This window comes from Zootoca vivipara, chromosome 1 (genome assembly GCF_965207765.1).
Source record: "Zootoca vivipara chromosome 1, rZooViv2.hap1.1, whole genome shotgun sequence".
Taxonomy (NCBI): Eukaryota; Metazoa; Chordata; class Lepidosauria; order Squamata; family Lacertidae; genus Zootoca; species Zootoca vivipara.
This window is the reverse complement of record NC_142582.1, coordinates 17,691,300-17,712,710: the sequence shown is the minus strand read 5'-3', so window position 1 is coordinate 17,712,710 and position 21,411 is coordinate 17,691,300. Positions and strand designations below refer to the sequence as shown.

At 43.7% G+C, this 21,411-nt stretch overlaps 1 protein-coding gene across 7 annotated transcripts in view; it reads right to left on the bottom strand.

Moving 5' to 3' along the window:
* MYO3B (myosin IIIB) overlaps positions 1-21,411 on the bottom strand; it is a 270,696-nt gene that overhangs the window by 61,649 nt on the left and 187,636 nt on the right. For 6 of the 7 annotated variants that reach the window (XR_015946782.1, XM_060281215.2, XM_088656684.1 and 3 more), the window contains 3 exons: positions 18,777-18,939; positions 16,547-16,627; positions 7,655-7,769 (listed from right to left, as the gene is read on the bottom strand). Coding sequence is in view for 6 of the 7 variants with exons in the window: in XM_060281215.2 (XP_060137198.1) it covers positions 7,655-7,769; positions 16,547-16,627; positions 18,777-18,939 (359 nt within the window). In the remaining variant the exon portion in view is untranslated. Of the gene's footprint in view, positions 1-7,005; positions 7,092-7,654; positions 7,770-16,546; positions 16,628-18,776; positions 18,940-21,411 lie in introns of those variants that run through there. The other variant, XM_088656726.1, reaches the window with a different exon arrangement.

Genomic DNA, 21,411 nt, shown 5'->3' with positions numbered 1-21,411 from the left:
ACACGCCATACGTTTAAAGTACATTTAAAGCCCATTTCACTTCCACCCCTAGAATACTGGGGACTGCACTCTGTCCCACATACAACTACAATTCCTGGCACCCTTAACAAACTAAAGTTCACAGGATTCTTGGGGTGGGTGTGTACTTTAAATGTATGTTCCATTGATTTAAATGGGCCAACTCCCAGCATGATGGACACAACTACAATAAATGTAAAGATAACAGCCTTCCACCACCTGTGACACTCCTGATAACAAAAAAAGTTTAAGATTTTTTTTGTTAAATTTGTTTGTGTTAAATATGTATTCTGTAGTTCACCTCCTTTGTCATGATTTATTTTGAAATCTTTAAGGGAATGTTTTCCTGTTAATTATGTTGCTTTGACTGTATACTTTATATCTGACTTTCTTCAGTAATGTTTTACTCTGGATTGTTTTATTGGTGTTTTTTTTTTTTTTAAAAAAATTTTTTATTAATTTTTCCAATTAAAACCAATTATATCACATTCAATATTTCAAATTATACACATATATATATCAATCAAACCGAATATTATACCAAATCATCTAAATAATTTATTTTTGGGTTCCCATGCTTCAAGAAATTGGGAATTCCTCGCAACTGTCCACTGCCGTCTTATTTCTAAAGTTCAAATCGTCCTCCAAGCTCATAATATTCCAAATCTTCCCCTTACAGTCACATAGATGTTTTCCACTTTCATCCGATTGTTCCAGCTGCTGAGATAAATATCAAAGTTTCACAGATGTTCTTTCTCCTGTGTGAGTTAATCAGTCCAGCCTCCCCATAAATCTTCTTAGTGGAGCTCCCTGTTGCGACGAAGTAGCAGCGCCATCTTAAAAGGCTCAAATCACTTTCATTTTCTCTCATAGCCATGAAGATTTACGATTTATCTTTATAGAATTTACAGCTTTTTCAGGCAGGAGACCCAAACATCCAACCATGAACTCTTGGTAAATTAATGGATCTCCTTGCCCTATAGCTGAACTTAGCTTCAGGTCGCTGCTCCAATTTAAAGTGCGTCACAGCTCATAAATCCTCCGAACGCGTCCAGAACTCCTTCCGTCTGACTAGGGGGGGGCTTTTCTCATCGGCAACTTCACATCTTTAAGAAATATGCTCAGTAACAACAGCTATAAAGTTCAACTCACACAGTCTTTTGCTTCTCTTTCACTCCAAACAAGCCAGGACATCGCGTCCGGGAAGGTACGAGGCAACAATATGAAGAAAAAATAAAAACTTGCTTCCCTTATCGCTCCGTCCCCATCAATCCTTCTTCCAGATGCCGTACATTCTTTGACTCCTCTCACTCAGCAGCATAAAATTCTCAGCAGTAAACAGCGCTTCTTCCCCTCCTTCTGAAGTATGTCCATAAATTTAAGCCTAATTATCTTCTTTAACCATGGAAATCCCCGCCATGCAGATTAGCGTCCGGGAGTCCTGGCCGTCGTAAGTGCTCAGCCCAAGCTCCCCCCACTCCAAAAACAGTCGGAGTGGGTCTGGGGGCATCGCGGGCCAGCGGCCCCTCTCCGTAACCCCCGGAGAGGGTAGGGGGTTGCCATTTACTCCCCTAGCAACCGCCAAATTCCTTACGAAGGTCAGAGAGATGGAAAACAGGTCCGCCATTCCTGCAGGCGGAAACCGGAACCCCAGGATTGTTTTATTGGTGTTTTAATGTGGTGAGATGCACTTTGTGATTCTTCTTAAAAATATAAAACTCTATACAAATGAAATGAATAATAATAATAATAATAATAATAATAATAATCTCAATCAATTCTCTACCAGTGATTATGTGAAGCTTTTATGGAAACTCCGAAAGAACACGAGAAGAATCCTAATGAGTTGAACCAAGAGCTCAACTAGTCCAGTAACCTAATGTCACAACTAGATGCCTATTGCGAAGCCTCCAAGCAGGCCAGGAGCACAACAGCCCTTTCCCATTCAACTGGTATTCAGGGAGATACTGCCTCTGATACGGAAAGGAACATCACAGCACTATATTAGGAGTCACTGCTGCTGAAGAAGGGTTTGTTCCAAAATGCACTGGGCCAGGAAAACTTTACTTGTGCACCTAGAAGTCTCTCCTCCCTGAAATATGAAATATGAATCAAACAATCTATCCAATTTCCATAGCGGTTCGTGTTGGTTCTTGACCTTGGGTTTATAAAACAATGTCCAAAATCTAGAGTCAAGGACTGCACTCCTGTGTGTGCTTTCTTAGAAGCAATCCCCAGTAAAGTCTGTGGAACTAAGTAAACACCCATAGGTTTGGGGTGCACAATTTTTATAATTCTCACCAGCATCTAGTTTCTGTGGACATATTTGCTAATATAAATACAAAAAAAATCAACCAATGAATCATTTTAATTGGCGTTACTGTGTTGCTACCAGAAACATTGTACAATCTACATTTGATATTTTTTTTAAATATAAAACAAACAAACTCCATCAATCCTTTCAACTTTGTCAATGCAAAAATAAAATGCAAGTGCCGTTGCTCCCTTTGATCTGGTGTGGGAAAGGTTTTCCATGTGTTGAATGTATCATGTTCTTTTGAGGCACCCATTAGATCTTGACAGGTACAGTGAGTTGTATTGTCAGACTCTGTTTAGAGATATTGTCGGATGAGGCGAAATGATAAATGGTGCCATCACGTGAATGTAAATCATCTGCTTCCCTTTTCAAAATGCCACTCAGACAAAAACTGAACCACAGAAGAGAGTCTTCTCTTGTGACTCCAGACTGCATATCAAGTGAGCGATTCAGCAACAGGCAAATTCAGCTAAAAAGTGAGGATTTCTCCTCAGAGTCACTGCAGGAGGAGATACCAAGCCTCTCCCCCCCAACCCCAAATTTTTTAGTATGGGCGACACTTCATACCCCTGACCAAAACTCTGAGGGTAATCGTAAGGGAAAGAGAAATCTGGAAGGCAACTGAAGCAGATTTTTTTTTTTGGTAGTGATAGGTGACTTCAACTATTCTAGGTAATGGCCTACTTTATAGAAGATGGTATTCTGTTTGAAGAGCTGGTGATTGACTCCTCTGTTTGAAAGGTTGTGGTGTCTGGATCAAATCTGATTTAAAGATAAGGAATCCTAAGAAGGGAGAGTAGGGGCCTTGACGTTACCTATCAACATTTAACACCGGACAGTCTTCCCCGCTAGGATGAGATGTACTTCTATTTAAATTATAGTAATCATTTCTAAATTTGCATCTTACATGTAAAGTAGCATATGTAAACCTTGTCTTCTTTGGGGGTAATACTTTTTTGTTTTGTTTTTGGGAATGCCTGATTGGCTACCCTGAACTACTCACACAACCTAGAGAAATGGTTGCAACAAAGAGAGGGAATTTCAAGATTCAGTTAATGTGTTAAAGAAGGAAGTGCATTGAGTTGGCTAAATTTAATCATACATGTTGCTCAAGATTTGAGAAATACGCACTTATAAACAGATCCATGGAGATAGCCACAAATAAATGGAAATATCTTTCTTAATAGCTTTAATGCTACATCTGAAAAGAGCAAAAAGCACTCCCAAGTAATGTAGTTTTGAGTTGTTTCCCATTAAGATTTTTTCTTTTTTCTTTAAAAAGGCTAAACAAAAGCAACATACTCTGTGTACAGTGGAATTGAGCCAAAGATTTTGCCTGTGTTTACAGATACACAGAGCTCACTTTGTGTTCTGCAAAGCAAAGCTGTGTGAGGCTTTGCCCAATTTGAGCTCTCCATATTTCCTTTGCAAATATTGGTCATTACAAGTGTTTGTGACAGTGGAGCTTCCTAGAACACATCTCTCTCCCCCACGACAGTTTTCCATTGCACAGTGCCAGCAGTTTATTCTTCCTCTCATTTCACTACAAGTCTTAAATATGGTTTTCACAAAAACATAACCATATTTTGACATTCCTCTTGGTAGCCTGCTGGCAGCTTTCAGATGTGCTTGGATAATCAAGCAACTCATTCCTCAATATAAGAAGCATTTAGCAAAACATAAAAAACCAAAATATTATATAGGTTGTGAGCTTTCAGAAAAATAATCTTTGAATGATTGATTATCTGTTTCAGGGATTCCTGTGAAAATTGGATAGCCCAGACATTGATATCATCTTTAAAACATCAGTTCCCTCCAGCACTTCGTAATACCACCAAATGTTTCTGCCTGACTTTATATTATCTGCTGTGTTTATCTCTCTTTTATGTTATATTGGCAGAGCTTTTTTATGCCAGAACTTACCAAAACTGAGTTCCGGCACCTCCAAGGTGGATGCCGTTGCCATTCTAAGAGAACAAGAGAGGCGTTCGTTGTGGGCTCTGGCACGTCTTTTTCTAGAAAAATAGTGCTGTATATTGGTTTTTAAAATTAAGAGTATTGTATTGTATAGTTGGTTTTAATCATTGGAAGTCACCCTCAGTAATGCACTAGAAGGGTGGGATATAAATTCTCTCTCTCTCTCTCTCTTTCATACACACACACACACACACACACACACACACACACACACACACACAATTGATTTCTCAGTTTTGCCATTGATTATAGCCAAGACCAGTTTACATTATCCTAAAGGCTGCCCTGTTTAGGGAAGTTTTTAATCTGTGATATTTTAATGTATTTTTGTATTTGTTGGAAGCCACCCAGAGTGGCCGGGGAAACCCAGCCAGATGGGTGGGGTATAAATAATAATTAATAATTAATAATAATAATAAAGCAGGGGTCAGCAACCTTTTTCAGTCATGGGCCGGTGCACCGTCCCTCAGGCCATTTGGTGGGCCAGACTATATTTTGTTGAAAAAAATCAACAAATTCCCCACAAATAATCCAGAGATGCATTTCAAATAAAAGCACACATTCTACTCATCTAAAAACACCAGGCAGACCCCACAAATAACCCAAAGATGCATTTTAAATAAAAGTACACATTCTACTCATGTAAAAACACGCTGATTCCTGGACTGTCCGTGGGCCGGATTGAGAAGGCGATTGGGCCGCATCCGGCCCACGGGCCTTAGGTTGCCTACCCCTGTCCCAAAGTGTCAAGGCAAAGGACTGAATGTGCATTAGCAATGACCACAGGCTTTTTGAAGCCCCACTGTCCAGCTACAGGTTGCGATGGGCTATCAGCCCACTGATTGCTGAACCTCACCTTGAGCATTTACTTCCTAGTCCTGGATGTATCCTGAACGACACACAGAATTGAATTTTGGACTAACACTACAGCAACCCTGCATCCATGGGACATACCAAAAGCAACTAAATTAAACACTGAAATATTATTTTTCATCATCCTTCCTGTTTCCTTTGTGACTCAACAGCCATATGGTTAGCAGCAGCAGCCACATGTGGAGGGGTGGGACTTTTATTGGGCCGAACAAAACTAGAAAATGGGCGTAGATCTTAATTTCCCATGGAACTAAGGCTCTTCTTCTGTGAAAAAATGTTGCGGTTCTTATCTGAATCCAATGGTCATTAAGGCATGTGTCCAGCACTCTACAGAACCAATCTTTCAAAATTCATTGAACACAAGCTGAAGGTGAGCATTATAAGCCACAATTGGCATCTTAACATGATACATACTGCACGATACAGCTGCATACAAGATTGATTGGGATGACCCCCCAGAAAGGTGTCGATTCATGATGAATATACTTGCAAATGAATATACATGCATAGGATCAAGCTGCAGCTTAAAAGCCCACAAATACATGTGATAAGCATGCAATTTTGTGTTTTTCAAACATGACGAAACAGAATACCGTATTTTCCCGTGTATTGGATGCCCCCATTTATAAGACGCCCCCTATTTTTGGAGACTCCAAATCCGGGGAGATTGCCCTTACTTGTGGAGCTTTTTTTGGGAGGATTGCCCAGAGTTGTTGAGCATTTCCTTAAGGGGGGGGGGACGACACTTTCTTTTAGGGAGAATTGTCGACGGAAATCGCTCACCCGCAGGACCAACACTGCCAGCTGCGTGCATCTAACAAGCCACCTATCCCTCACCGGCAGAATCAGCCAATCGCCAGCACACATACAGCAGCGACAACCAATCAACTACAGCCTTTCCGCAGCCACCAAAAACACAAACAATAGCTGCTGACAATCTCTGATTCATGGCAGCAAAAAATCCAATATCCCCCCCCCCCAACACTACCCATGTATAAGACGCCCCTCTTTAACTTTATTTTACAATTTAAAAAAGCTTGTCTAATACAGTGTTTCTCAACCACTGTTCCGCGGCACACTAGTGTGCCGCGAGATGTTGCCTGGTGTGCCGTGGGAGAATTACTTTATATATAGTCAATATAGGCACAGAGTTAATTTTTTTAACATTTTCTAATGGTGGTGTGCCTCGTGATTTTTTTCATGAAACAAGTGTGCCTTTGCCCAAAAAAGGTTGAGAAACACTGGTCTAATACACGGAAAAATACAGTAAGTCCAGAATAATACAGTAAGTCCAGAAGTCCAGAAGTCCAATATTCATTTCTTAGAAGCTCTGAAAAGGAGATTTTTCTACTAGTGTATGGAGGAGAACAAGTATCACAGAAGACTAGTAGAGTACGTGAGACACGTGCACAAATTAAAGTATAGTGGCGTATCTAGGAAGAGGTCACTGGAACTGTTTTGCATGATGGCTTAAGAGGCAAAAGCTCCCAGCTGCTGGAGAAAACACATGATGTGAGTAGTGATTCAATGTGTGGAAATGGAGACAAGGCAGCAGCTCCAGGTGGCGTTCACAACTTTTGTAAGCTGCTTGCCATGTGGATTGGGCCAAGTGTGTGCTAGGGAGATTTTCCACAATAGCAGCGTCCAGTCCCGGCCACAAAGACTCTCCGTGACATTAGACTGATCCACACAGTAATCTGCTTGCAGTTCTTAGGACTCTGCCTGAAGTTGCAGCAGGTTAAAGTGCTTTTTCTCAGATGCATAAAGTTCACGATGAAAGGAAAACATAAATTGATAGACGAAGTGGCGAAGGTTTTCTTCCCCCCAACAGCTTCCATGGTTCACAGAATGAGAAGCTTGTGAGAGGCTGCTTCACACATCATGGGGGAATGCAACAAATGCTTGTCTGCAGAAGTGTATCAAACAGGTACAACTCTCAGAAGCTGTGACTGGTTACGGCTCTCCCGAGTGGCCATACCTGAAGGAGCGTCTCCACCCCCATCGTTCTGCCCGGACACTGAAGTCCAGCACCGAGGGCCTTCTGGCGGTTCCCTCACTGTGAGAAGTGAGGTTACAGGAAACCAGGCAGAGGGCCTTCTTGGTAGTGGCGCCCACCCTGTGGAACGCCCTCCCAGCAGATGTCAAGGAAATAAGCAAATATCTGACTTTTAGAAGACATCTAAAAGCAGTCCTGTTTAGGGAAGTTTTTAATGTTTGATGTTTTATCACTATTATTATTATTATTATTATTCTGTTGAGTGCTGCCCAGAGTGCCTGGGGAAACCCAGCCAGATGGGCAGGGTATAAATGATAAATGATGAAATGATGATGATGATGATGATGATGACGACATCTTTGGGTTGGTTTCCATTTAATGTGCAAAGCAGTCCAGTGATTCAGAGAACAAGCATTTTTGTTTCCACACACTTCCCCTCTCACCTCTCTTTGGACAGAATAACCAAAACTCACCAGTATTCTTCACAACTCAGACCAGAAGCAACGCTCATGGGCTGTGTATTCGATGGGCAGCCACTGTTCTTCTTCATTCTGATGTATTTTTTGCGAGCTAAGTATCCCCTGAAAGCTAAGCAGACAGCAAGAAAGGGAAGGTTAAAACATGGGGCAAGAGCCCCTGAACTGTTGCGGCAGAAGGAGGACAAAAATATTTGTCCAAGGCCTGAGAAACAAAATTAAAATGTTCATAGCGCTAACAAAATGCTTGCCATTGTGATGGGTGGTATCTGTATGGAGGGAGGGCCTCTATATGTCAAGGGCCCTGGGGTGGGAGAAACACCTCGGCGTGGATTCCACTTTTATTGAGTGTAACGCTGCCATGCAACCCCACTTTCCAGAGAGTTCGTCCCACTGAATTCAACAGGACTTCTTCTGAGCAAACATGGTTATGCTTGCAATCTAAAATGCAGTAGACTCAGGCTGAAGCAAATAGTGGTACAGGAAAGATTGTTATGTTACAAATGAGCAGAGTCTAAAATAAAAACATCTATCTATCTGATCGGCAACTTACCTCTTTTTGAAATAATTTTTATTTGATTTTACAAGTGTAAAGTTATAACAATACAAAATACATATCCATATTTAGAGATTTCTCCGAATCTCTGGACTTCCCACCAACCCCTCCATCGGTCCTTCTGTCAACCACTGGTCCCATCACCTCCTGGCAAATAGAAGGGGAAGAAATGGAGGCAGTGAGAGATTTTACTTTCTTGGGCTCCTTGATCACTGCAGATGGTGACAGCAGTCACAAAATTAAAAAGACGCCTGCTTCTTGGGAGAAAAGCAATGACAAACCTAGACAGCATCTTAAAAAAAAAAAGCAGAGACATCACCTTGCCGACAAAGGTCTGTATAGTTAAAGCTATGGTTTTCCCAGTAGTGATGTATGGAAGTGAGAGCTGGAGCATAAAGAAGGCTGATCGCCGAAGAATTGATGCGTTTGAATTATGGTGCTGGAGGAGACTCTTGAGAGTCCCATGGACTGCAAGAAGATCAAACCTATCCATTCTTAAGGAAATCAGCCCTGAGTGCTCACTGGAAGGACAGGTTGTGAAGCTGAGGCTCCAATACTTTGGCCACCTCATGAGAAGAGAAGACTCCCTGGAAAAGACCCTGATGTTGGGAAAGATTGAGGGCACTAGGAGAAGGGGACGACAGAGGACGAGATGGCTGGACAGTGTTCTCGAAGCTTCCAACATGAGTCTGACCAAACTGCGGGAGGCAGTGCAAGACAGGAGTGCCTGGCGTGCTCTGGTCCATGGGGTCACGAAGAGTCCGACACGACTAAACGACTAAACAACAACAACAATCATGCAGAGAAAAAAGAAGCATTTATTCCAGCTGTCGGGGAATGGATGTGATGGCAAGATCTGATGCTATGAAACAAAAGACTCAAGGTCTTGCAAAGCAGGCACTATATAGATCAGATGACTAGTGGATCTGGTCCAAATCTGACAGCTCGAGGGGGGTGAGGCTTGCTCCCAGCCCCAATTGTGAACGCAGGAGCGTTAAGAGAATTGCTACAGTGATGGGACTTGCCAGGGATAGTGGCAGAAGCTTCAATTCCTTTCCCAAAGCGGCCCACTGGCAGAACTAGCTGCTGATGAAAGAGTCCTATGATCTTCCCTGCTTCCCGCTTTGCTGAACAAATAATGCCAGCAGCAAATCAATGCAAATATGAATGGGTTTTGAAATATGCCGCGGTGCAGGAATACCAGGGACAGCTCACTCGCTGTAGCATTTAGATAGATGCAAATCATTTCCCAGCAAAGATGTTTACAGAATATCCTGTTAGCGTAAGAAGGCAGGGGTGGGTGGGCAGGAGAGAGGGGTGTGTGTGGGGGGGGAAAGCTGACGTCAGGTGGATGAGCCATCACAGCTATTTGCATCGCTGACTATCCCTGGTTTTGACACTAAGCACTTGGCTCAAGGAGTGTGAAATTAGCAGGCACACACAGCTAGTGCCCCAGGAACAATCCCCACATCAATGAAGAAGAATGATTACCAGCTGCCACTTTATTCTCACCTTATGCATTTAATAATATTCTCCGTTGCACCGCCATAATGAATTAGATCCCAATCTTCGCATTGCTAATGATGGGACTATTAAGACTCAGGGCCAACGGAGTAAGACTTGAAATGAATATTGCTGTCCTTTTATTATTCCTATAAAACGTGCTGAGGTGTATCAGTCATTCATGGTGTGGTTCAATTTTGTTAAAATGAAAAAAGAGGGTGCCTCTGAACCCACTCCCCAATTATCTCCAGGAGAAACGAATGCCTGATTTGGGGACCTGATTTAGGCCAGCCTACCCCAAATGGTACCCTCTAGATCCGTGATGGCCAAACTTGGCCCTCCAGATGTTTTGTGACTACAAGTCCCATCATCCCTAGCTAACAGGACCAGTGGTCAGGGATGATGGGAATTGTAGTCCCAAAACAGCTGGAGGGCCAAGTTTGGCCATCACTGCTCTAGATGGTTTAGACTACAACTCCCATGATCCCTAAGGCAGCAGAGTCATGGTAGCTAGGGATGATGCAAGTTGCAATCAAAACATATATTAAAACTAACATCTTTTTAGATGCCAGGTAACAGTAGATTTGTTTGCTTGCACTTCTGTTTAATGTAACTATGTTGCTTAGACTGATAGTTTTCTTAATTGTTTGCCATTTTAGATTTTTTTATGTGGAAAGAGAGAGAAAGATAGAGAGAGTTTTGATTCTATCAATGTTTAATTGTTTTACATGATTCCTCCCATGTTTTTAAGTCGTTCTTTTTTTATCTGTAAGCCACCTTGAGTCTTTGTCAGGGGGGAAAGGTGAGGTATAATCATAAAAAAGCTAGCTGATTTCTTATCACTGGCTAGGGTACGGGGGCAGTGAGGATTGGGAGTGAGAGAGGCTTCACCCATCTGCCGAGATTTCTTAAGACTGAGCAAGGGTCATTTTTTCATATATGGTGGACATGTAAAAAAAAAAGCTAAAGGCTTTTGGAAAATGATATATAATGAAATGAAGATGTTGAAATGGGCTATTCCCAAAAGACCCAAAGCTTTTCTTATAGGGATAACTGGGACGGAAATTCTGAAGTAAATGATCAAACTACTTATGGATGTGGCAAGAGTAGCTAGAATGCTACCGGTATATGCACTGAAATGGAAAGAAGGTACCAATGAAGAAGGAATGGCTTTTAAAAGTAATGGACTATGCAGAAATGGCAAAGCCAACAGCAATATTAAGAGATCAAAATGATGAACTTTTTAATAGAAGAATGGAGGCCTTTTGGGGGACTGTTTGAAAAAGTACCACAATCAAATGAAACTGCGGGCAGGATTCAAGATACGAGCAGAGGATGAAAAATGATAAAAGTAATAGTATCAGAGGGATTTCTGGAATAGATAAGAGTTTGGTATATAACGCAGGAGAAAAGGGTTTGAACAAAAACACTGGGGAAGTGGGGGTGGGAAGTCAATATATAGAATCCTAGAACTGTATTGTTGGAAGGGACCCTGAGGATCATCTAGTCCAGGGATATGCAGTTGTCCTATACAGTGGTACCTCTACTTATGAATAACTCTACTTATGAATGTTTCTACTTACGAATGGAGCTTGGTCCGCCATCTTGGATGCGGTTTAGATAGGATTTTTTTTCTACTTACGAATTTTTAGATAGGGTTGCTTCTACTTACGAATTTTTTCTCCCAATGCATTCCTATGGGATTCGACTTACAATTTTTTTCGACTTACAAATGTGTGTTTGGAACGCATTAAATTTGTAAGTAGAGGTACCACTGTACAGGGATCAAACCTGCAACCTTGGGGTTATCAGCACCATGCTCTAACCTAATGAAACAATGTGACTGTTTAATTTGAAGTCATTTTTATATATATAAAAAAGGAAATTCAATAACAATTATATAAAAGCAGAGAGAGACTAAGAAACAGTGAGCGGAAATTATTAATCCTGCAGCCACCTCTCTACTACAAATTCTAGGATCAGCTTTCTCCTTTCCTCAATTATTCTACAGTGACTTGTTTTGCGGCAGCACTATACTTCCTCTTAGGGAATGGATTCTCAAGTGCATTTAGGTGTTTTTTTTAATAGATAAAATTTCTACCCCCATTGGAGGATAGAAACAAACATTTTCTCCCCACCCACCCACCCATTCCAACATTTCATCTGATGTCTGCTGCTGTTCTCCTTGGTTCCACTGAGAACGCCTAGCCCAGCCGCTCGGGTATGCGAAAGGCATCTGTTTATTTTCAAAATGCAAATGCAGCCTACACCTCAAAAGACTGCACTGCAAGGAAATGAGCAACCTAAACAATTCAAGAGGGGGTTCAGCCCCCCCCCCCCCGATCAGAAGCCATATGTACATTTTTCTATCCGGCCAAGATCTCTTGCTGTCAAAACCACTCAGAGGATATCCTGAAATCTGAATGAAGGCCGCCCCCGTCCCCCCTTGCAACAATTAAAATGAGCAGGCTAATCCTGGAAGAATTATTCAGGCAAATCATTTTTTTCACACAGTATGAAGCAATGATAAGGTCATTTACAAAAGAAACCACTGCCTTTGAAATGGCAACTTGTAGACAGGGGGACCTGCCTGGAGGAGGGCCATAGATAACACTAAAGACTGTGCGTCGTCCCCCCCCCACCCACCCACCCACTTCCCCCACATCCCAACAACACCAGCCTCATAGTCTTTGGAACAGATTCTGATGAGGGAAGGGTCCAATAAGGTTAATACCCCCACTTTGATCTCTGTCAAGGCAAGAATTAATTTACATTTCAGATGAAAAAGGTTGACAGCATGAAAAGGCATCTTGTTTCTGGTATGTGAATGTGCTGGTAATAGATCGGGAATTCTGAAAGGAAGTTCTGAGGAAGCTAAAGGGATAAGCCTCATTGCTGCTTTTACTGGGAAGGAGATGAAAGGGAAACAAATCTCAATATGAGCGGAGCTGTAGAAACAAGCAAGCCAAGTGCTTCCTAAATTTCAAGGCCACCTTTCTTCCTCCCCACCCCTGTAACATTCTCCTTCTTTCTTTTCTTTTCTTTTTTCCCAGAGACATATATTTTAATTAGATGGTTCTTTGAACGCCCAGGTAACAAATGCAACCGATGCACTTCGTAGAATCAAAACTCCTCGTGCTCATATTTCTTGTGAATGAAACACTGTCCCTTAATTACAACCCCATTGTGAGCGCTGGGGTGTGGGGTCTTCACAACACCAAGCAGTGTTGATCCAACACAAGCATTGATGTGTTTTTAAAATAATATTATTTGACTACCCATCAATAAACATTCACCGAGTGGCTTGTGAAGGGAATACTGAAAACACAGAATGCAATAGTTAAAATCAACAGTAAGCGATAAAAGACAGCAAAAAAAACCAAAAGAGAAGCTTTACTCATAACAAAGACAGTATAACTAGTTTACGGTTTGTATTGAAACCACACTAAGCCACAGCAGTCCACAGTAGATTCAAAATGTTATTTAGAAACCTGGATAAATAACAAAAGTCCATAGAAAAGGCACCATACTCTAAGCATCACACATCTGTAGTCTAGCAAAATCAGGGGGGAAATGGCTACACATAGTAATTGCTGCTTATATTTTGGAAATATGGATGCAGAGATAAACAAGTGGGACTTGCATTAAACTGTTGCCGCAAAGAGTGCTGCTGCTCTTGGTTCCTCTCCCTTCCTGGTTTTCCATTCCGCACCCCCAACGTTCGTGCGGCACCCCATGTCCAGGAAACACATTCACCCCCCTCCAATAACAAAGCTGCTCTCCTCAAGGATGGGGGAAATGACACTATCCTATTGCTATCATTGCTACCTTTCTTGGTTCAGAAATATATATGTGGCGCTGGTACGCGTCTATCGATTGCGTGTGCCAAAACGAAATGGCTGCTGAAAAGAGAAGCCAGTCTGCAATATCAGTGGTGTGATTTGTTTGGGGCAAAAGTGCCCATGAGTGCCTGATAAATAAAATGGTTAAGATAATATACTGTATACACTGGTACCTCGGGTTACAAACGCTTCAGGTTACAGACTCCGCTAACCTGGAAGCAGTACCTCGGGTTGAGAACTTTACCTCAGGATGAGAACAGAAATCGTGTGGCTGCGGCACAGCAGCAGCAGGAGGCCCCATTAGCTAAAGTGGTACCTCAGGTTAAGAACAGTTTCAGGTTAAGAACGGACCTCCAGAACGAATCAAGTTCTTAACCCGAGGTACCACTGTAACTTGCTCCACTTGCAGGAATAAATATCCACGTTAATGCTATGTATTCTGTGGTCTGTGTTTGCATGATCTTGAGTCTGGACTAAGGATTCTGAGCCCCTGTGTTCTGATTCGATACATGATATCCAATCACAGAACATTTCAGGATTTGGGCCTCTGCCATTGGCCCTTAAACTCTGAGTCATGACTCGCAGCTTAGAAGTTTAGACAGCCAATCACGTTGGGATTGGGTGTGGCCCAGGCCTTCAGAAACGTATAAAAGCAGTTGCTTTGCCCCTGTTGTCCAGTTCTGTTAGTTTAATAAACGTTCTTGCTGCTATAACCGTGTCTTGCCTCGTGGGAACCCACCTACACTTCATATAACTTGCTCCATTCGCAGGAATAAATATCCATGTTAACGCATCCAATCCGATAGCACGACAAGCCACTTTTCTGAGAGCTAGAATTTGATTTAGAAATGTTTGTTGTCATTGCTATGCTGCAGCAGCTGTGGGCTGTCATGCCTAACAGGGAATGCACGCATTTGTCTCTTGAGGTGGCGCATGCTTCACTAGCCCCCAGCAGAACAGGAAAGGCTCGCAGCCACAGGGCCTGGTTTCACGGGCAGCCCTGGGAAGGGTACGTAAGCCTCCCCTCAAGCAAGGCACATCTCCTTCCACCTGCCCTTCATTGCTGAACTTTGGTCATTAACATCCCCTGCTATTTTTATTTCAGAGACCGTAGCATACGGGACACAACTCGCCCACCGTTGTTGTTGTTATTGTGACCGACTCTTTGTGACTCCATAGACCAGAGCAGGCCCACCTAGAAATATACTTTGCCTCCTCTGTCGTCGTCCCCCTTTTAAATTCTGGTGCTGTCCCTGCTGGTTTAGTTATGGCCTGCCTTCTCAAGTGCTATGAGGAGGAACAGCTGGTGGCCAACCATCAAAACCCGTCCTGAGGCAACTGCCTGGCAACCACAGCATCAAACTTCGAAAACAGCTGTGCCTCCCTCTGGGAGCGGCGCTGCCTGCGCATCATCGCAGAGCACAGCGAGTGATAAATATGCCATTCCTTCTGAGCCTGGCAGAAATGTGGAGTCGTTTTCCAAGTGCCGGCTAAAGAGGATCAGATGTGAACTGGTCCATTTGAGCATCAAAAAACCCTTTTGTTATTGAATGTCTTTCTAGAAGCAGTGGCCCTCCTCGTGCACATGGTGGGGAGTGCCTTCTAAGGCCTCACACACCTATGGCAGGTGTGGACTGAGTGCCCCCGCCCCACAACCATGGGAGAGGGGTGATGAACTCAGCTGAGCAATGGGAATGTCTGTGCTCAGAGGCAACCCGAGAGAGAAGGCCCTCAGCACTGCAGTATAAACAAAGCTCTCCCAGAGTGCATGGTGTATGATCCTGGGGAAAGCATTTCCTGATGAATACTACGGTACCAGACAACCTGCGTCCTCATAGCAGTAATAATGCAAGAGGGACAGGACTGGAATGGAAAGGTAAAGGACCCCTGGACAAAGGTGACTATGGGGTGCGGCACTCATCTCACTTTCAAGCCGAGAGAGCCGCCGTTTGTCCACAGACAGCTCTCCGGGTCGTGTGGCCAGCATGACTAAACCGCTTCTGGCACAACAGGACACCGTGACGGAAGCCAGAGCGCACGGAAACGCCGTTTATCTTCCTGCCACAGCGGTACCTATTTATCTACTTGCACTGGCGTGCTTTCGAACTGCTAGGTTGGCAGGAGCTGGGACACCCCATCGCAGGGAATTAAGCCGCCAACCTTATGATCAGCAAGCCCAAGAGGCTCAGTGGTTTAGACCACAACGCCACCCGCATCCCATTGGAATGGAAAGACGTAGGTATTGTATATGCTGACAAAGCACCACCTCACAGTTGTTGCCTTTGTCCAATTTTGGGGGGTTCCCTTCAAGCTTCCTGTGTCACAGCCCAGCCTATTAAGCACCCCTCAGCAGAGAATTTCAGGGAGTTGTGGGCAGGGTTGTTTCCCCCCCCCCAGCAGGAACTTTTTTTATTTTTGCGTCAAAAAAACTGGTTGGGGGGGATTGTGCTGTGAGGAAAAGGCAGGTGGGGAAGTTATGCACACTTGCCTCTAAAGCATACCAAGGCTTTTCTCATGCTGGTCCTGTTTATTTCAGAGTTGCTAATTGAACATACCTTGACTACCTCTTATATAAAAAAAAGATATGAATCTATATGGTCTGCCTGCTCTAAAGATGTACCGCACCATTGGATAATTGGCGCCTTACCACCTTGTTTGCTTTTTGTGGGGAAAAAAAGTTTGCTTGTTTTAAAAAAAACCACCCCAAGGGTAGTAATGATATAATACAGAATGCTGGGGTGCCTGTAAGACTGACAATGGGGTTGCTGTATTATGCATTGAATCTGCACCCTGGTCGGAGCCAGCTCTTCCACCAGGTTCCTGAATGGCGCATCCGAACTTCAGGCACAGGGAAGCCAGCAGTCAGGAGAAGCGTGTTTAAGTTCCTTTTGTTTTGGCTGCGCGTGATTTCTGCCAGACACAAACACTGACATGGGAAGTTACCCGCAGTAAAATAGGTGTCAGCTGTGAAAATATTGTTTTAATTACCTGCTTGAATATGAATAGCAGCATCAGTTCTTCTGTTCTTTATATCCTTGAACTTCCTGCGTGCATCATATCCTCTCCAGGCTAAAAATACAAAGCCATGTGTTGTGAATTACACTCGCTTTAAAGGAAAGGCTGCCGCAGAGTCAGAAAAAACGGGCCACCGTTTTGATCCCTCCTGCCCTCAGCCTTCTTCCTCACCCCACCAAAGCGCTCTCCCGGTTAAGTGGCCTGTTGAATGCTGGGCTCATGACTGAAGTAGGTTTAAGCAGCTCCCTGCGGCTTCAAACAGTTCCTTCAGCCTTTCTGTCACAGTGTGGGCTCTTTGATTAGGTTTGCCACCTCCCCCAGTGGGAAGAAAAAACAGTGGCCGAATGCTTGTTTGCATGTGTTGAGTCGTTTGAATATAGGCAAATTCAGAACACAGCGCAGAGCGCTTTAGCAACTAAGGGTGAACCATTGTCGTTTTTTAAAGGTCAAGGTAGCAGCAACCTTTTAGCCCCCAGGTTCCTACACAGAACAAGCCGCTTTAATACAAGAAGCGCTTCCGTTGCATCTTGATGCGATGAAGTACGCAGCAGACCAATGCCACCCCTCGTGTCTTTGCCACCACAAGATGCTCTCTAATATTAATTTCCAGCTTTTGGGATCTCACTAGACTACAATCTCCAGCAACATCCGTCTGCCTGCACTGGAGGTCAGCTGTGTCGCTGACGTAATGGAAAGCATTTAGGAGCACCATCAGCTGCAGACTATGGGATGCCACTGTGTTCCTGTTTAAATAGGAACCTTTCCTCCCATCTTAGCGAAAAAAATGGACAGGGCAGAGAGAGGCGGAGGCAGGGCTGAGTAACAGATGGCCCACAAGTCTCACTGAACCCTTCCCCGCATCAGGTTAGAAGTGACTCACACTTGCTTTCATCCCAGCAAAGCACCCTCTCTCAATGTGAAAGGAGTCAACCCTGGAGGCAGAGGCCTATAAGGAACAATGTCCTTGCTTTTTTTGGCTCTGAGGGAAGGCACCTGCCAGATCAGAAGCTGCTTTCCGCCTTGCACTGCTCACCAGCAGGCAAAAACACAGCATACATCTCGAACATCTCCCCCCAGTGTAAAATACAAATGGTAAAATTCCTCTCTTTCATTTGCCAAGAGACTATCTATCTTCTTGTTGACTGTAGCCTTTAAAAACACCTGAAAGGTAACATTTTCAAGGGCAGGGTATATGGAGTTAACCCATCCTGGATAGCTCATTCAGCAGAGCGTGGGACTCTTAATCTCAGATTGTGGGTTGGGTAAAAGAGTCCTGGGCAGAGTGACGTAGTGGGCAGAGTGGTGTAGTGGGGGTGTGGCAAAGGGGCGGGTGCCTCAGGTGCAAAATTGTTAGGGGTGCAAAATTTCAGCACCTGGGGCTGCCTCAATCCAGCTGAGTGTTTCCCTCCTTGGGCTCCACTGAAAACGGCTTCTTAATGAAAACCAAGAAGTGACCTCTCCAGACAACGGAATGACTCTTATCTCTGCAGCTGTGATCTCCCAGGTGATGCAGGTGCCATTGGGCAGTTGAATGTAGATGGGTACGTTTCCCTCTGTGTGGCCCCGGGAGCTGACAACCCACGCTATGCCACTGCTTGGACTAGATGAACCTTGTGGTCCCTGCCAACTCTATAATATATGCAGAGCACTCAGTAGGCCACTGGAAAAAAAATGCAGAAACGGCAGGCAGTTTGTTGGGGGTTCTTTTGTGTCCTTAAACACAACCCTACTATGCTGAGCATCCTAAGAAGTCTAACATAGCCTCAAGACCAAACAGGTTCTGCATTCAAACTGAAGGAATATATGGCATTCCAGAAATAGGCCCAGCAGACACAGCAATCATTTGGAATGTAGATGTGCGTACTCTTTTCTTTAAAAAAAATCAACATCACACCAGGCAGCCCCTCATTTCTCATGTGTGCTTCATAGCCCAGAAGAGACAATTAACAGCACTGCTCTTCTTTTGTTTACAGGCAAAGCCTATAAATGTGTTTAAGCAAAGACATTAGCGATTACAAAGTTGATAAGTTAGCAATGAATCTGCGTAATGCTGGCATCAGTTAACTGGAGAGGAAGAACCCACCACATGTTATTTGGGGTTTAACATCCAGCCATTAAGAAAACGAATAGGCAATTTGTGTGCAATTTAACAGCTTGAAACTCTGGGATCATCTATGATATAGGGGAACTCGGGAACATTTACCTGACTGAATGGCAATGGCACTGTTTGTTCTTTTCTCTTTGAGTTTCTTGTACCTCCTAGCTCCAAGCCACCCTTTGGTATAAGCCTGCATGGTCACCACCCTGCCTATAACTTCACGCAGAAACAAGTTCAGTTGTTCAACATGGTAATACTTCAAGAAAACCTGCAATGAAACCAACAAGGTCAAACGTGACGTGACACGTAAGTATGAGAAAATAATTAAGGAGGGTGTTCTGGACTCTGGAGGGTGATAGGAAAAGGAACAGTGATGCTGGCTGTTGAAATTTGCACTTGCATTGTAAAGTACCTTGCCACATTGCACGCACAGTAAATGAATGTGTAGCATAGGATTTCTTTATGGTGATGGCTGCATTATTTCTTAGGCTGGGTTTTGGCAAGCATGGGATGGGAAAGGAAACGGATTAAGTTTGCATTTAAAGGCGAACCTACCAAATTCACACTTTGCGAAACGATGCGAGAACCAAAACACGGCTACCCTTCAAACTCCTTTAAATTTTGCAGCGCAGCTACCCAGCCAATCAATGTGTACAAAAACGCATATGTTAAAGTGCTGGGCAGAAATGCGTGTATTAGTGAAAATAATGCATGATGTATGGAGATATGTGTACGGTAGGAAAAAACTGCATACAAACATGTGTTTATTAGGAGAAATGCACACTAAAATCCTGATGCTTCATGAGGATTAAAAATAATATTAACCTCCCACATTTAGGCAGCAATTTGTTAATCGAATTTATGATTGGCAAAAGGAGAAACTGAGAGATCAAAATGGATTGGTCCATCCACCCCTACAGCAAACAGGTTCTCCTCCACCCACCCACCATGAAAAACAGCTTATTTTTATTGAGCTCAGTTCTGAGCCTGGCACCTCAGACCCCATTGCGCTCCTGATGGCAGAACTGGCAGAATGACAAATCCCTGATCTGTGAGTACCCCCAAACCTTATTACTTTTGGGAGTAAAGCAACAATACCTGCAGTGAGTTACTTGAAATGTGGGTTGGGGGGTTGGGGTGTAGAATGAAAGGCAACCTAATCTTCCCACAGTTAGTACCTGTATATTATTTCTCTCTCTCAGGATTTACAATGCTTCTGGTGCATCTGATCTCCTCGGAATGAATTCCAGGCACCCTGGGGAAATTATATTTGTTGGGGGTGCAGCAACAACACTCCAGGTGCCGGGAAGTGGGCAGAAAGAGACCATCTTCCAACCCCTGCTTGCTGCAACAGCACCCAGTTAAGGTGGGGATGCGAGGGGAAGCTGCAGCTTCAGCTGGAGAAAAACCAACCGTGGAAGGGGACCAGGTTCAAATCATGGCAGGTGGCGTTATGAGCATGTCACATTTGTCCTGCTTCCCAGAGGCAGGTGTTGTGGCTACAGTGTCAGAGCAGGACCTGGGAGACCAGGGTTCAAATCCCCCCTCGGACATGAAGCTCACTGGGTGACTTTGGATCAATCCCTCACTCTCAGCATGACCTACTTCACAGGGTTGTCGAAAGGGGGAAATACGGAGGCAGAAAGAGTGTATGCCACCTTAAGCTCCTCGCAGGAGAGATGGGATAGACATGCAATAAATAACGATGGAACAATGGAACAACGTAAGAGGGACCTTTGCAAAATAGGATGGGCCTAGGTGGACCTTTGTGTTGATCCAGCAAGGCTTTTCTTACTTTTAAAATGTGTGGGCAGTATTTTTTACATGGTGGAGCCACCAAACTGGCCATTTCTCAGCCTGCATTCTGCAGTGAAATAGTTCCCAAGAAGGGCTGTGCATCACCACTATTCCGATTTGCAGAAACAATGCTGGCGTTAAGCAGGGTACAGGGTAAACACTGCTCCACCTTATTAGATATGTATGTGGAGGACAATACTGTACAGTGGTACCTCTACTTACGAATAACTAATAATAATAATAATAATAAATAATAAATAATAATAATAATAATAAGTTATTTATACCCCACCCATCTGGCCCGGGTTCCCCCAGCCACTCTGGGCGGCTTCCAACAAAATATTAAAATACAGAAATCCATCAAACATTAAAAGTTTCCCTAAACAGGGCTGCCTTGAGATGCCTTCTAAAGGTCTGGTAATTGTTATTCTCTTTGACCTCTGGTGGGAGGGCATTCCACAGGACGGGCGCCACTACCGAGAAGGCCCTCTGCCTGGTTCCCTGTAACTTGGCTTCTCGTAGCGAGGGAACTGCCAGAAGGCCCTCGGCACTGGACCTCAGTGTCCAGGCAGAACGATGGGGGAGGAGACGCTCCTTCAGGTAACTCTACTTATGAATGTTTCTACTTACGAATGGAGCTCCGTCCGCCATCTTGAATGCGGTTTAGATAGGATTTTTTCTACTTACGAATTTTTAGATAGGGTTGCTTCGACTTACGAATTTTTTCTCCCAATGCATTCCTATGGGATTCGACTTACAAAATTTTTCTACTTATGAATGTGCGTTCGGAATGCATTAAATTTGTAAGTAGGTACCACTGTACCTTGCCTGAAAGCACCTATCAACACCTTCCAGTTTATACATCTTATTCCTGATGTGCACATGCAGTGCTTGTCTCTCTCCACCCCCCCCCAATGCATTATGACATCTGAATCAGCCCTTA